A 14,620-nucleotide genomic window follows, 5' to 3' on the forward strand; every position below is an offset into this window, starting at 1 on the left:
TCAACAAACTCATGCTTCCTCAAAGATTTCTAAAGATCTGGAATCCTCACTGAGCTTTCCCTAAACCTGGAAGTGGTGGTAATATGTTTTCCATAATAAAATGCAAAAGGATGCTCAAGTTACCTTAAGTACAAAAACAGAAGTGTACTGCACTAAATATAGATTACTAATCAAGAACTCTGTACTAACCTCTCAATTTAATTAAAGTGTGATTGAGGACACCCTCATCATTGCTCAAGCAGTTGTGGTATCTTCCAATATGACATTTTGAAAAGGTACACGATTTAAAAATGCTTGAATAGAATAGAAATTATTCTCTGTATTTACATATACATGTATGCAAAGACTCCTGTGCAAGAACATTTACCACAGCATTTATTTTCACAGTAGCTCCAAATTAAAGTAGCTCCCAAAGGGCCTATCAATAGGAACTAGTAAAAACATGTTACATTCTTTTATTAAAATAATATTCAACTCTTAAGAATGAGATAAATTTATACAGGGTAATATAGAACAATCTCCAATTTACATTGCTAAAAATATCTAGGTACAGAAAGACACACACACACACACACACACACACACACACACACCACACATAAAACCTCCCATTTATGCCTTAAAAAAAGGTGGCAGGTACTACAGACTTGGGTAACAGACATGAAAAATAATCAACTGAAAAACTGTGGACAGTGTTTATTTTGAGCCAAAATGGAAGCAAGAGTCATTACTTTTGTTATATAAAATGCAGAACTATTTCCACTTTTTATAACATCATTATTCCATAATAATATAAAAAACTAATAATGAGGGGCGCCTGGGTGGCTCAGTTGGCTGAGCATCTTAATCTTGATTACGGCTCAGGTCATGATCTCCAGGTCATGAGATAGAGCCCTGCATTGCTCTCTGTGCTCAGCGGAGAGTCTGCTTGGGATTCTCTCTCTCCCTCTCTTATGCCTCTCCCCCACCTCAAATCAATCAATCAATCAATCAATCTTTAAAAAAAAAAAAAAAACTAGCAATGATTTAAAGGCTACAATCCGAGACACCTGGGTGGCTTAGCGGTTGAGCATCTGCTTTCAGCTCAGGGTGGGATCCTGGAGTCCTGGGACCGAGTCCCACATCAGGTTCCCTGCATGGAGCCTGCTTCTCTCTCTGCCTGTGTCTCTGCCTCTCTTTCTGTGTGACTTTCATGAATAAATAAAATCTTTAAAAAATAAATAAATAAAATAAAGGCTACAATCCTTCTATGTTCTAATTTGATTCTTTAACAAGTATACGTGTAGAGTACCAACAGCAACATGTAGCCTCCAGGGAAAGCAGAGCATTTATTGAAAAGATTTTGGTAGCATAACACTGATGTGGAAATAGCTCAGGAATCTGCAATTAAAGAGAGTAGGTTGGACACGCACATAGCCTCCATTCTCTCTTAAACCATGACCAGGACAACAGTAAAAGAATTTTTAGAAGACTTAACACCAAGAAGGCAGAGAGAAGGGGAGATGGTAAAGAGCCAATGGAAAAGCCCAACCAACACATTTCACCAAACAAGAACTAGTCCTAAATAGGCAAGGGGAAAAGTCAGGCGTCTATTCATCCACACAGCCATTCACTCATTTATCTAAATGATTTACCGAGTGTACAGTATGCTGGGCACAGTTCTAGGCTCTAGAGACACAACCATGAGCAAAATGTAAGACAATCCCCGAACTCATGAGGCTACAAGTCTAATGAGAGAACAGCTAAAGTAACTGTTCTCCTACAAAGCAATTGAGCTCGATTCCAGGACCCTGGGTACCATTTGTCCTTGGCTGCTACAGTCCATATACCATTGGTATGTCAGGAAGAGTAAGCAGGGAGTGCTGCTCCTCTCTGAGTACAATGGTGGGGTAAAAACACCAATTTTCTGATGGAATCCTCACCACTACTCACCAAATTTTATCATCTCAGATTACACAGCAGAGGTCTCTGAAAAGAGCTACAGAATTACAGGATAAAAAAAAACATAGTCAGCATCAGGCTGTTATGAAAGGACTATTAAACACTCCAGCTAGAGCACTGACAGTATTATGTTTTGATGGAAGGACAAAGGGCACAGGCCACAGTGATGCTCTTTAAGGCTAAAGTCAACTTAAAGGACAAATCTTTACTAAGCATCTACCACCATAGGCAGCGCTATAGACAGAAAGGTAAGGGAGACCTGGCTCCTGGTATCATCAAGTAGCTCACATCAGAGGAGATAAACATGCAAGCAATTAATAGGACAATGTCAGAATCTACGAGTATGAAAAATTAGTATGATAAAGATTTGTACAGCTTGAAGAGGCCTGCTCCGTGAGAGGCAACATGTGGGAAGTCTGGAAGGATGAGTACAGGCGTAAAATACAGAAGACTTAGAAGTATTTTGGATCAAGAGAAAAATGAGGGCAAACACACCAGGACAAAAGAATATATAGAGAATTCGTTAAGTGTCATATCACACATCAGGATAAGAGAATCATGAGACATTACACAAACTGTGAGAAGACTATGAAGAGGCTGGAATGACCCACAGGACCTTGAATTCATTCCACAGCAACAAAAAGCGAGCAAGATTTTTAAAGGAAAAAGGTAATAATATTTATTTTTTTAAAGACTTTTTTTTTTTAAGATTTTATTTCATTTATAAGAGAGACAGAGAGAGAGAGAAGCAGAGACACAGGAAGAGGGAGAAACAGGCTCCATGCAGGGAGCCCGACATGGGACTTGATCCCCAGTCACCAGGATCACATCCTGAGCCAGAGGCAAATGCTCAACCTCTGAGCCACCCAGGTGTCCCAATATTTGTTTTACATGAAGCAAAGTCGGGTGAGAGCAAGGCAAACAGAAAGGTGATAAACCACTTATTTACTGGTTATTGCAATGATCTAATATGAGTGAAGCTGCCTCTGAATTAGGACAATGACAATGGCATTGGAAGAAAGAGAAAGAAGATACAAAATCATCATTTTATAAACTCAAGTCAAGTTAGATAATTTCACCCATATTTTCTTTTAATGCCTTTACCTTCAAGAACTTTATATTTCAAAATAAAATTCCTTTAAGAATACATAATATTTGAGAGCTGACAGGACGATACCATGTGTTGCTATTAACTAAATTATTTTTATAAAATAAATATTTTATAAAATAGGTAGTTAGTTTTTTGTTTTTGTTTTTGTTTTTTTAAGTGCTGTGTGAGTTCAAAGTTGCTGAAGGCAGGAGCACATGGCTGGCTTAGTCGGTGGAAGGTATGACTTTTGATCTCAGCGCTGGGAGTCTGGGCCTTATGTTGGGAATACAGATTACTTACAAACCAAAATCTTTAGGGGCGCCTTGGGTGGCTCAGTCAGTTAAGTGTCTGTCTTTGGCTCAGGTCATGATCTCACAGTCCTGGGATCGAGTCCCACCCTGGGGTGAGGAGTCTGCTTCTCCCTCTCCTTCTGCTCCTCCCGCTCCCACTCATGCTCTGACTCTGACTCTCTCTCTCTCTCAAAGAAATAAAACCTTTAAAAATAAAATCAAATCTTAAAAAAAAAAAAAAGTTGTTGAAGCCAGGGGAAGGGTCTTGGAGGATTCATTACCCTATGATATGTACTTTTATACAAACTTGAAATTTTTCATAAACATTTTTTTTCAGTTTTATTGATATATAATCGACAAACACAAGTATAATATAAAGTGTAGTACAATGTTGATAATTTGATGTATATACACATTGAGTTAACACGTCCATCACTGTAAATATGTACCCTTTTTTGGGAGAACATTTAAGTTCTACTCTCAGCAAATTTCAATTTTACGCAGTATTATCAACTAGTCGCTTTTTTTTTTAATGTATTTGTTTTTAAGTGTTTCCCTCTCTTACTATATGCTGGTTAAGCAGGTTAGCATAGCACAGCATCAAGTAATTCACAGACCACTGATGAAGAAAATAACACTTTATAGATCAAGCGTATTTTATAATCAAGCTTCATGATCATTAATTCATATCTACGAGTTCTTGTAATCCTTATTTCTAAGGCAGAACTTTACATACATGCTGTAAATATATACACACTGATAAAACCAAAATCATTAATTTGTTACAAAGAAAGCAACTATGGAATGATTTAAATTGAACACAGTCAGTGGCACAGTTTTAAAACATCCATTTTCGCTAATGATCTCTTACGTATGATTATTTATTAGACTGCAAGCACATCTGGCAGAGATGCTTTCTTCACAGTAGTTTCTTCTCTACGTAAGGACAGCAGGAAATTCACTCGCAAGCCATGCACGTACCCACTCAAAGGGCTTCGCAATCTTAGCAATGTTAATTTTCTTAGTGAAGTAGGACTTCAGAACACAGAACAATACCTCCTTCAACTTCCCACCTTTCTTAGGTCATCACCTAGTCTGTCTTCTGTTCCTTTCACTCCTTCCTTCCTAGAAGTACAGCAGAGTGAGTAATCATACAGGCTCAGAAGCCATTTCTGTGCCAAACTCCTCATGCTGCCACTCAAGTAAGCCCCTGGGTCCCCCATCCCTCACCCAGCTGTTCCATCCTCCACCTTCCATCTTCATTATGATCGTTCTGCTTTTAACCGACACGGTGATATGCAGCCCCTCCAAACTCCCAAAGTTATTTCCCAAAGCTGTATCACCCTAATTCTGCTCTCAGGCTGCTTAATTCCCAAGTCCAGTAACTTCTCTCAGTGTTCATCGTACCCTGCCTCTCTATATCATTTGACAATAACAATGCTATTCTAGACTCTCTTTCTCTTGGATCATCATTTGCTCTTTCGGCTTTATCACCCTCTTGTAGATGATGCCAAAATCTCTACTTCTGGTCACCATTTCTGGTCCCTGACAAAAAATTCCCAGCTACCAATAACATAACTCCACATGGTTTAGATTACCGGTATCTCAAGTTTACCACACACACAAGAAAAATTATCTTATTCTTCTTTCCTACCCCATTAATAGTCTCATGTTCTTTATCTAATATCATCTCTTCTAACACTGCAAAGAACGTTTAACCTTCACTTTCCCTCAAAACACCTACTCCCATTTGTTGAGTTCTACTAATTCCATTATTTATCTACCTTACTTTCTTCTCCAAGCCCATCCACTGTTAATGTCCTAATTCAAGACTCTTTTCATTCCAGCCTGAATTATATACAATAGTAAAATGGTAGTCTCTTGCCTTTAAAGACTTTTTTTTTTTTTAATTTATTTATATAGGCACACAGTGAGAGAGAGAGGCAGAGACACAGGCAGAGGAAGAAGCAGGCTCCGTGCACCGGGAGCCCAACGTGGGATTCGATCCTGGGTCTCCAGGATCACGCGCTGGGCCAAAGGCAGGCGCTAAACCGCTGCGCCACCCACGGATCCCTAAAGACTTTTTTTTAAATGTAATCTCTACCCCCAACATGGAGCTCAAACTCACAACCCAGAGATTGAGAGTCACATGCCGTTACCCACTGAGCCTGCCAGGCGCCCCTCTAGTCTCCGCCTTTAATCTCTTCTCCCTGCGAGGGTCCAACCACTGTGTTATCTCTCACAACATCTTTCCAACCCCTTAGAATCTGACTCAAGCATTTGTTTTCAGTCTTTTTCTTCCTTCCTCCCACCCGTAAGCTCTAATCACATGGAACTTCTCTCACCACGTAAGTATGTCTCATGCACTATCTGTCTAAAAATAAGTTTATTGCTTTTATTATAAGTTTGGTGACTACCATATCATCAACTTGCAGAATATTCTAGATTTTCCTTTATGTTCTCTTATGTTTTATCTGTCTCCACAATTCCCCCCTGGTGAAATCCATTTCTGTTCTTTGGTGACCTGCAGTAACTTACCAAGGTGGATTCTAAAGTCATTACAGCTTTCTAGATCACCATGTTACTAACCTCTCTCTTAGTTTTTAAGACTTAATTTTTTTGAGAGCACTTTTAGGTTCACAGCAAAATGAAGTAGAAGGTACAGATTTCCCATATACCCCATGCCATACTTGCATAGCCTCCCCACCAGAGTGGTACATGAGTTACCACTGATGAACCGACAGTGACACTTCTTCATCATCCAAGTTCTATAATTTACATTACGGTCCACTCTTGGGGTTGTACATTCGGTGGGTACGGGCAAATGCACGATGACATGTGTCCACCACTGCAGAATCACACAGAGGATTTTTATTGCCCTACAAATCCTCTTTTTTGGGCCTATTCATTCATCCACCCCCAGCCCCAGGCACCACTGGTCATTTTACTGTCTTCATAGATTTGCCTTTTTAAAAATATCGTAGAGTTGGAATTATATGGTATGTAGCTTATTCAGATTGGTTTCCTTTTTTCTTTTTTTTCCCAAGTACTCTATTCCCTTTGGACATTTTGTATTATAATGGTTAATACAAAAGTTAAGAAAATATTTCAGATTTATAGGTCACCTCTACTCACCAAGGGTTCAGCCATTACAACTTCAATTTTCTTTTCAGCCTGAACAGCAAATTCTGCAAAGAGGCTCTTGATGACATATTCACCAGGCTTGACATCTGGGTCAATTGTAATGCTTGACATGATGATATTCTTTTTTCCCAAAGTGGAATGAAAGTTAGAGGAAGCACAGTACTTATTCACTTTGCTGACTGGTGCTGAAGCTAAAAGTAAAAGAAACAAAAGAACTCTAATTATCAACACAATAATGAGACCCATCATAACCACCCTATCTATCTACTTATTTATTTTGAAAGTTTTTATTTATTTATTTGACAGAGAGCACAAGCAAGGGGAGCGGGTGAAGGAGAAACTTGGTGGGGAGCTCAATGCGGGACTCAATCCCAGGACCCTGGGATCATTACCCAGGCCCAAAAGCAGACACTTAACCAACTGAGGCACCCAGGTGTCCCATAACCACCCTATTTAATATGCATCCTGTCCCTAAATCCCATCCCGATCTCCCAATCTGTATTTCAATACTCTATTTTTGTCTATTACACTTGCTACTTTCTAACAAATTGCCCAACTATAATTTAGTTATGTGTTTATTATGTACTGTTTTTCTCTTGATCCTACTAATGTGAATTTCCTAAGAAAAGGGATTCTCTTCTGTGCATTTTGTTCATCAATGAATCCCAAGTACCTAAAACAATGTCTAGCGTATACTGGGTATACAATAAATCCATAATGAATGAATGAATATGAATTCTAAAAGTTATATGTAATGAAGGAAATAAAACAAATGTGAATAAGAAATAGAGACTGGCATTGATAGATACTATTTTGGAAAGCATGAGCATGAAAAGGCTGAAGAAGCTACATTTGAACTCATCCAGATGATGAAAAAAGAGGCAGCAAGGCAAAGCACCAGGAACAGAAAGCACTAAATTGAGTGTGCCTGTCTGATAAACTAAAGGACCAGTGTGGCTGCAGCTCAAGGGAAGAAGCAGGCAGGAGTGATGGGTAATTTGAGATAAGGTCAAGATCATTAGTCAGGGATTTAAAACCTTGTAGGAAAATCAGATCTTATTCTAAATGAAATTAAAATTCAGTGGAAAGTATTAACTTGGAAAGGGATAGGATCTGGCTTCTCTTCAAAGATCTCTCAGGCTCCTCCCAAAAGAGAATGGATGGGAAGAGGGCAAAGGGAGAACCAGGGAAGCCACTATGCAGGTGCAGGTGAGATGATCCTTCCTCAGGCTAAGAGGATGGAATGGCACAGGAGAGGAGAGGACCTGACATTTGTCACATGTTAGTGAATTTGGCATCAAGGTAAAGGAAAGGAATGAACAATGACTTGTAGGACTTTCGTTGTAATCATACAAAGGACAGGGGTCCCATTTATTCAGATAGGGATGTCACAGTGCCTGGCAAATAACACACTGCACCAGCTGTGGCACAAAAAGAGCACACGCTGACTGCTACACGCTTTTAATCTTCATAGGTTTTGTTCTCTTGACTGCCTGGCTTTCCATCTGTGGTTTATCTGATCACCTCGCTCTTTCAGCTAGCTGCTTAATACAGACCCTTCCATTCTCCTACTTCAGCTGATGTCATCCCCTGTGGCCTAGACTATTCACTGAAAACCTGCAAGTTTGCACTTCTCTACCCCAACCTGATCTCCAAGTAATGCCCTTTCGTATGCTGTTCTCAAAGCAAACCCTTCCATGAAGGGGGAAGCAGAACACAATCGAATGCGAAATATCTATTTGTATGTGTGTACATAATTGCAGTACAACAAATTTATTCTAAATATATACTCTCCAAAATCATAAATTGTTCTATCAAGGAAACAAAAAGCAACTAACCGTACTCTACCAAACACAGTGTGCCAAGATAAATAAAAGTGACCTGTGATAACTTTAAAAAAAAATTTTAGAAAGGAATAAAGTCAGATTACAGCAGTTACTTCAGAAAAAATAACTGCAAATTAAGAAAAATATTTTTGAAAGACAGCATTTCCAAATAATTGGCTTCCTTTCATGCCCTAGTCATTACCTTTATTTACTTATTTTCCACAAAATGGAGTATTTTTCCTCCAAAATGAAAATGAAAAATTATTTTTTAATATCTAAGCATCATGTGTGACTAATCTAAAGAATATTACAAATTGTTAATATTGTGCCTAAAACTTAATATCTTTGTATCACAAATTAAAATATAGTATGTATTGTATTCTAGAACTAAAATTATATAATAAGAACAATTCAAAACAAAAATTCACAGTCCTTTGAACACAGTACACACTATTTATTTTAAACAATGACCTATTTGTTTACTCTGTTTCATGATCCAACATTGTGTATTATAAAAGAGAGAATCTGTTAACTGTTTTTGTGCAAAATGGAGATCTTAAAAGAAATTATTTTGGATCATTAAGAGAACTCTATATTTTATATCCATATTATGTTGGATAACTTTAGGGAATCATAAAATAGTAAAACAACAACTACTCAGAATTTTCAGAAGTTTAATTTACATTTGAGACATAAAAAGGAAGATATAATATTTTCAAGACTTCGACCTAAGGTCATGGTTACAAAATATATCTTTTCTTTTAAATAAGATTTGTAGGGATCCCTGGGTAGCACAGCGGTTTGGCACCTGCCTTTGGCCTAGGGCGTGATCCTGGAGACCCGGGATCGAATCCCACGTCGGGCTCCCGGTGCATGGGGCCTGCTTCTCCCTCTGCCTATGTCTCTGCCTCTCTCTCTCTCTCTCTGTGTGTTTGACTATCATAAATAAATAAAAATTTAAAAAAAATAAAATAAAATAAATAAGATTTATAAGATCATAACAGTTACAAAGTTTCCTTGGGTTTACTTTACAATAAAAGTGACCAAAGAAGTCGCCTTGTAATAGACTTGGTACTTACATTCTAGGTGAGGTATAACCTCTAGGTATATGGATGAGGTATAATCTTTTTTAAATGACATTATTTTTAATAATTTCTTCAATAAAGAAAAAAAACTTTAGTTAAAATGACCTCTCAAATAATTTGCCTTTACCATCTTATACTTCCTAAAAAAGTATAAATTAAGCATAAATAAATATTCCTACATATCAAAATTGCACATTTGCCAATTGAAATTTGCCAATAAAGCCAAAAATTTTAGGAAAACCTGCACCTGTCTTCCAAATAAAGATTTCTCTTCCAAATATCTGCACTATCTTCCAAAATAAAAATATTTCAAGTTTGGAAAAAGATCCGATCTTTATTGGATTTTTAAATCAAATAAAATCAAACAAATTAATTTATTTCAATTGTATTTCTTAATATTTCATGAATGCTGGTTGACTACTCCTACCAAAAAGTAACACAGAACAAATCTACTGATTGAAATTTCAGGTCATAAAACAATCTAATGTTGATGTTATGGACTGGCAAAATAAATCATCTTTATAATCTAATAAACAGAATGGTCTATAGACTGTTGAAATGACATTATCAAAAAATACTGAATGACATGGGAAAATGTTCAATATATAGAATTAAGTGCAAAAAGGTCATAAGACAGTAAGTATATAAAACCAAAATAAAATTAAAAGGCCGGAAGATTATCTGCAGCATAAAAAAGAGTTAATCAATTTACTTCCATCCAGAAAGCACTAATGAAGTCAGTTAGAAAAAGACCCTCACCCTCAAACTGAAAACTAGGTAAAAGATGTGAACAAGTTAAAATACTTTGCCTCACTAATGTTTTTTAAACAAGTAAAAATTAGATAACATTTTTCAAAGTGGTCTCCCTCCCCCTAATTTTGTATTTCACTATAATGTTCAGCTTCAATAAAGATGTGTGAATTTTTCTCATATTCTGCTAATAGTTAAAAAAACCAGGGTGATCACTCTAAGATGAAAAGACTAGTTTCCACATAACTAGATTAATTTGACATCACCTGACCACTTGAATTAAATATTTTATAAATGTAAAGTAGCAGTATTTCCCTACATATTATCATGAAATTTTGAAAACTTTATGTAAGCTTATGAGAGAACAAAGACAAAACTGTTAGAGCATAATTCTTAAGAACACAACTCAGGCATTGAATTACAAATTGTAAAAACCCAATGTCATATTAAACACCCTTGGAATATATATCTGCTAAACCCTAAATGCTAATAATGAGAATAAAGTAAGACCTGAATAATTAAAATATGGGAATATAAACTAGCATGCCTATTCTTTCTTTGGGATAAAGTACAAGTAAAAAATCATTTATTTTTGTATTTTTAGACAGCTAATTCTATATAGCACTATATTTAGCATATTTACTAAAATAATTATGTTTTTCATGCTCTTAAGACTCCTATACCTTTATAAAATAAATTTAAGTTCAAAGAGAGCAGACAAGTGAGAAGAGACATAACCTCTAAAATGAGACATGTTTGGTTTTATTACTTTATAGCATTGATTCTCAGACTTTTTTTTCTGCCTCCACTGTTCTTATACAAGCACTCTCAACAGTAACGTCTCTCAAAATATAAATTGATTCTCAACAATTGGGATATTTCAGATAGGGACTGGTGGGGGCAGGTAGACATAGTTTAAAAAGATCCCAGTGGAGTCTGTGAAAAATGTCTACAGCATCCTTATGCCCAAGAACAGGTCTTTAAGAATAAAGATTGTTACTTTATAGTCAGTCACAACCTCATATATGTACATGCATATGTTTATGTATAGAAATGCAGAAATATAACAAAGTTCCATACAACTGCTTACTATTATAAGTATTACTTACTCTGTGGGGCATCTGGGTGGCTCAGCCTATTAAGGGTCTGACTCTTGGTTTTGGCTCAGGTCATGATCTTATGGGTTGTGAGATTGAGCCCCACCTCCATTCTCTCTTTCTCCTCCTCTCCCCCAACTCATACTTTCTCTTTCTCTCTCAAATAAATCTTTTTAAATTATTATTATTATTATTATTATTATTATTATTATTACTTAAACTGGCTAACAATAAAAATTTTGATGGCCACCCAAAGAGGGAAAAAAACGTATGAGGTAAATGGCCTTGGAACAAGGACAAATGTAAAAAACTATTTCTGCATTAAAAAAGGCAAAACCAAAATTCTCAGTTTAAAAAGCAAGCCTATCTGGGATGCCTGGGGGGCTCACTGGTTGAGCGTCTGCCTTTGGCTCAGGGCATGATCCCAAGGTCCTGGGATCGAGTCCCACATCAGGCTCCTTGCGTAGAGCCTGCTTCTCCCTCTGCCTGTGTCTCTCATGAATAAATAAATAAAATCTTTTTTTAAAAAAAAAAAAAAAGCAAGCCTGTCCCAACAAGTTCTTCTGTGGATAGCAACCAGCTGATTCTAAAGTTTATATGGAGAGGCAAATGACCCAGAATAGACAACACAATCCTGAAAGAGAACAAAGAAACTGGAGAACTTACACTATCCAACATCAAGGCTCACTTTATAAAGTTAAAGAGACAGTGTGGTATTGGTAAAAGAACAAATAGATCAGTGGAACAGAACAGAGAGCCCAGGAATAGAACCACACAAATCAAGTCAACTGATCTTTGACAAAGAAGCCAAGGCAATCAATGGGAAAGGAGACTTTTCCACAAATGGTGCTGGAATAACTAACTGGACATCCATAGGCAGAGGAGAAAGAAGAGGAGTCATTTACAAATGACAATGTAAAGAGAATGAAAAAACAAGGACCAGATGGGGAGAAAATCTTTACAAAACACATATTTGATAAAGAATTGGCATCCAAAATATATAAAGAATTATTCAAAGTCAACAAGAAAATAACCCAATTTTTAAAAATGGGCCAAATATCTGAACAGACCCCTCAAGAAAGAAGGCATACAGATGACAGATAAGGATTTGAAATGGTGCTCCAGATAGATCATCTGTCTTCAGGGAAATGCAAATTAAAACAACAATGAGGGCAGCCAGGGTGGTTCAACGGTTTAGCACCGGCTTCGGCCAGGTCATGATCCTGGAGACCCAGATGGAGTCCCACATTGGGCTCCCTGCATGGAGCCTGCTTCTCCCTCTGCCTGTGTCTCTGCCTCTCTCTCTCTGTGTCTCTCATGAATAAATAAATGAAATTTAAAAAAATAACTTAACACTTATACTTACCACTACATGCCTATTAAAATAGCCAAAAATCCAGAACACTGAACACCAAATGCTGGTGAGGGTACAGAACGAGAGGAACTCTCATTCCTCATTGGTGGAAATATGAAATGGTACAGGCACTTTGGAACATGGTTTAGAGGTTTCTTACAAAACCACACATCCTCTTACCATACAACCCAGCAACCATGCTCCTTGGTGTTTATTTACCCAAACGAGTTTAAAAATACGGCCACACAAAAACCTGCATATGGATGTTTATAGCAGCTTTATTTGTAACTGCCAAAACTTGGAAGCACCCAGGATGTCCTTCAGTAGGTGAATGGAAACGCAAACTATGGTACATCCAGACAATGGAACATTGTTCAATGCTAAAACAAAATGAACGATCAAGCCAGAAAACTTAGAGGAAACCTACATGCGTAATATTGAGTGAGAGAAGCCAGTCTGAAAAACTGCATGCTAATGATTCCTGGTATGCGACATTAAGGGAAAAGCAAAGTAGGGAGGCAGTAACAAGATGCGAGATTGCCAGGGGTTGGAGGGAGAAAGGGATGAAGAGGGGAGCACTGGTGATTCTGACAAACCCCAAACTCTTCTGTATACTGTAAAGATGGAAACATCATACTATTTGTCAAAACCCATAGAATATACGAGACAAAGAGTGAACCCTAATGTAAACTAAAGACTTTGGGTGATTATGATATGTCAAGTAGGTTCATAATTGGGGAGAGCAGGATAAAGGGGTACACGGGAACTGTCTGTACTTTCTGTTCACATTTTCTGTAAATGTGAAACTGCTCTAAAAAATACAGTCTGTTAATTTTTTTATTTTTTATTTATTTATTTATTTTTTATAACACAGAAAGAAAAGCCCATTCTATCCCTGTCAGCCAGAACCAAAGATGCCTGGGAAGAGTCAAAACAAACAACAGCTCAAGCTAAAGCTTAAAACAATAATGTGCTTGGATCAAGCTCAGAGAAAGGAAACGGATTATAAGTCAATTAAAAATAAAATGTCAAAAACACAAATCAGGTTACATGGTGGACTGCAAGTAGAAACAAAGCCAGCAAAATCAGTATCAGGGAATAGCAGCAAATTTCAACTTTCAGTGAGGCCACTTAGGTTGGTACAAGCTCTCAAAAAACTATCCAGAGAAGAGCGGCACATTTGGAAGCAACTATATCTGAAGAAGAGATAAAGAGAGAGAAATAATATGCACCCGCTGGGTGCTGAGAGGTGCAATACGAAAGCATTATTTGACGACTTCAGTGCACACACAGTGTGTTGTTGGGTGAGGTAACCTCAAAATTTCTTCATACATGAAGAAAACCAATACCAGACACTGTATTTCTGACAGAAATGAAACATTATTTAATACATCAAGGCATTTTGCATATTGTCTCATGTTACCCTAATAAACCTATTTTGCTTTTTCCTTTATTTTTTTGTTAAGTTTTTATATTAATTCCAGTATCACTGACATATGGTTTATATTAGTTTCAAGTGTACAGTACAGTGACCCAACACCTCTATACACTACTCAGTGCTCATCACAATGACAACTGTCCTCTTAATCCCCTTTACCTATTTCCCCCTTCACCCCCAGCTCCCCTCAGGTGACCATCAGTTTGTTCTCTGTAGTTTTTACAAAACTATTCTTATTTCAAGTCATAGGCTGGTAAACGTCTCTTAAAAAGTGTCCTGATTTATAGCATTTGTCGATTCCATTGTGTAAATATAGTCATCTTGGCTGATTTTAAGCCATCAAGGGTTTAACAACCAGCTGGTAAAATTCCTAGCAGGAACTAGATCTAGAATATACTATTTCAAGTTACAGTCATTTATCATGAGGAAACTGACTTCTAATTAAAGTCGCTTGTCACACAGGAGTGAAATACGAACTCCGGGTCCTGAGTTTTTTCTTTTTTTTTTTTAAGATTTTATTTATTTATTCATGAGACACACAGATAGAGAGAGGCAGAGACACAGGCAGAGGGAGAAGCAGGCTCCATGCAGGGAGCCCAACACGG

The 14,620-nt window shown here is 37.2% G+C and overlaps 1 protein-coding gene across 10 annotated transcripts in view; it reads right to left on the minus strand.

Annotated features, from left to right (window-relative positions):
* FRYL (FRY like transcription coactivator) overlaps positions 1-14,620 on the minus strand; it is a 191,273-nt gene that overhangs the window by 136,383 nt on the left and 40,270 nt on the right. For all 10 annotated transcript variants that reach the window (XM_077847955.1, XM_077847956.1, XM_077847951.1 and 7 more), the window contains one exon: positions 6,457-6,656. In XM_077847955.1, the coding sequence (XP_077704081.1) occupies positions 6,457-6,576 (120 nt within the window). In that variant the 5' untranslated portion in view covers positions 6,577-6,656. The remainder of the gene's footprint in view (positions 1-6,456; positions 6,657-14,620) is intronic.

The sequence above is a fragment of the Canis aureus genome, chromosome 14, assembly GCF_053574225.1.
Source record: "Canis aureus isolate CA01 chromosome 14, VMU_Caureus_v.1.0, whole genome shotgun sequence".
NCBI classification, from domain to species: Eukaryota; Metazoa; Chordata; class Mammalia; order Carnivora; family Canidae; genus Canis; species Canis aureus.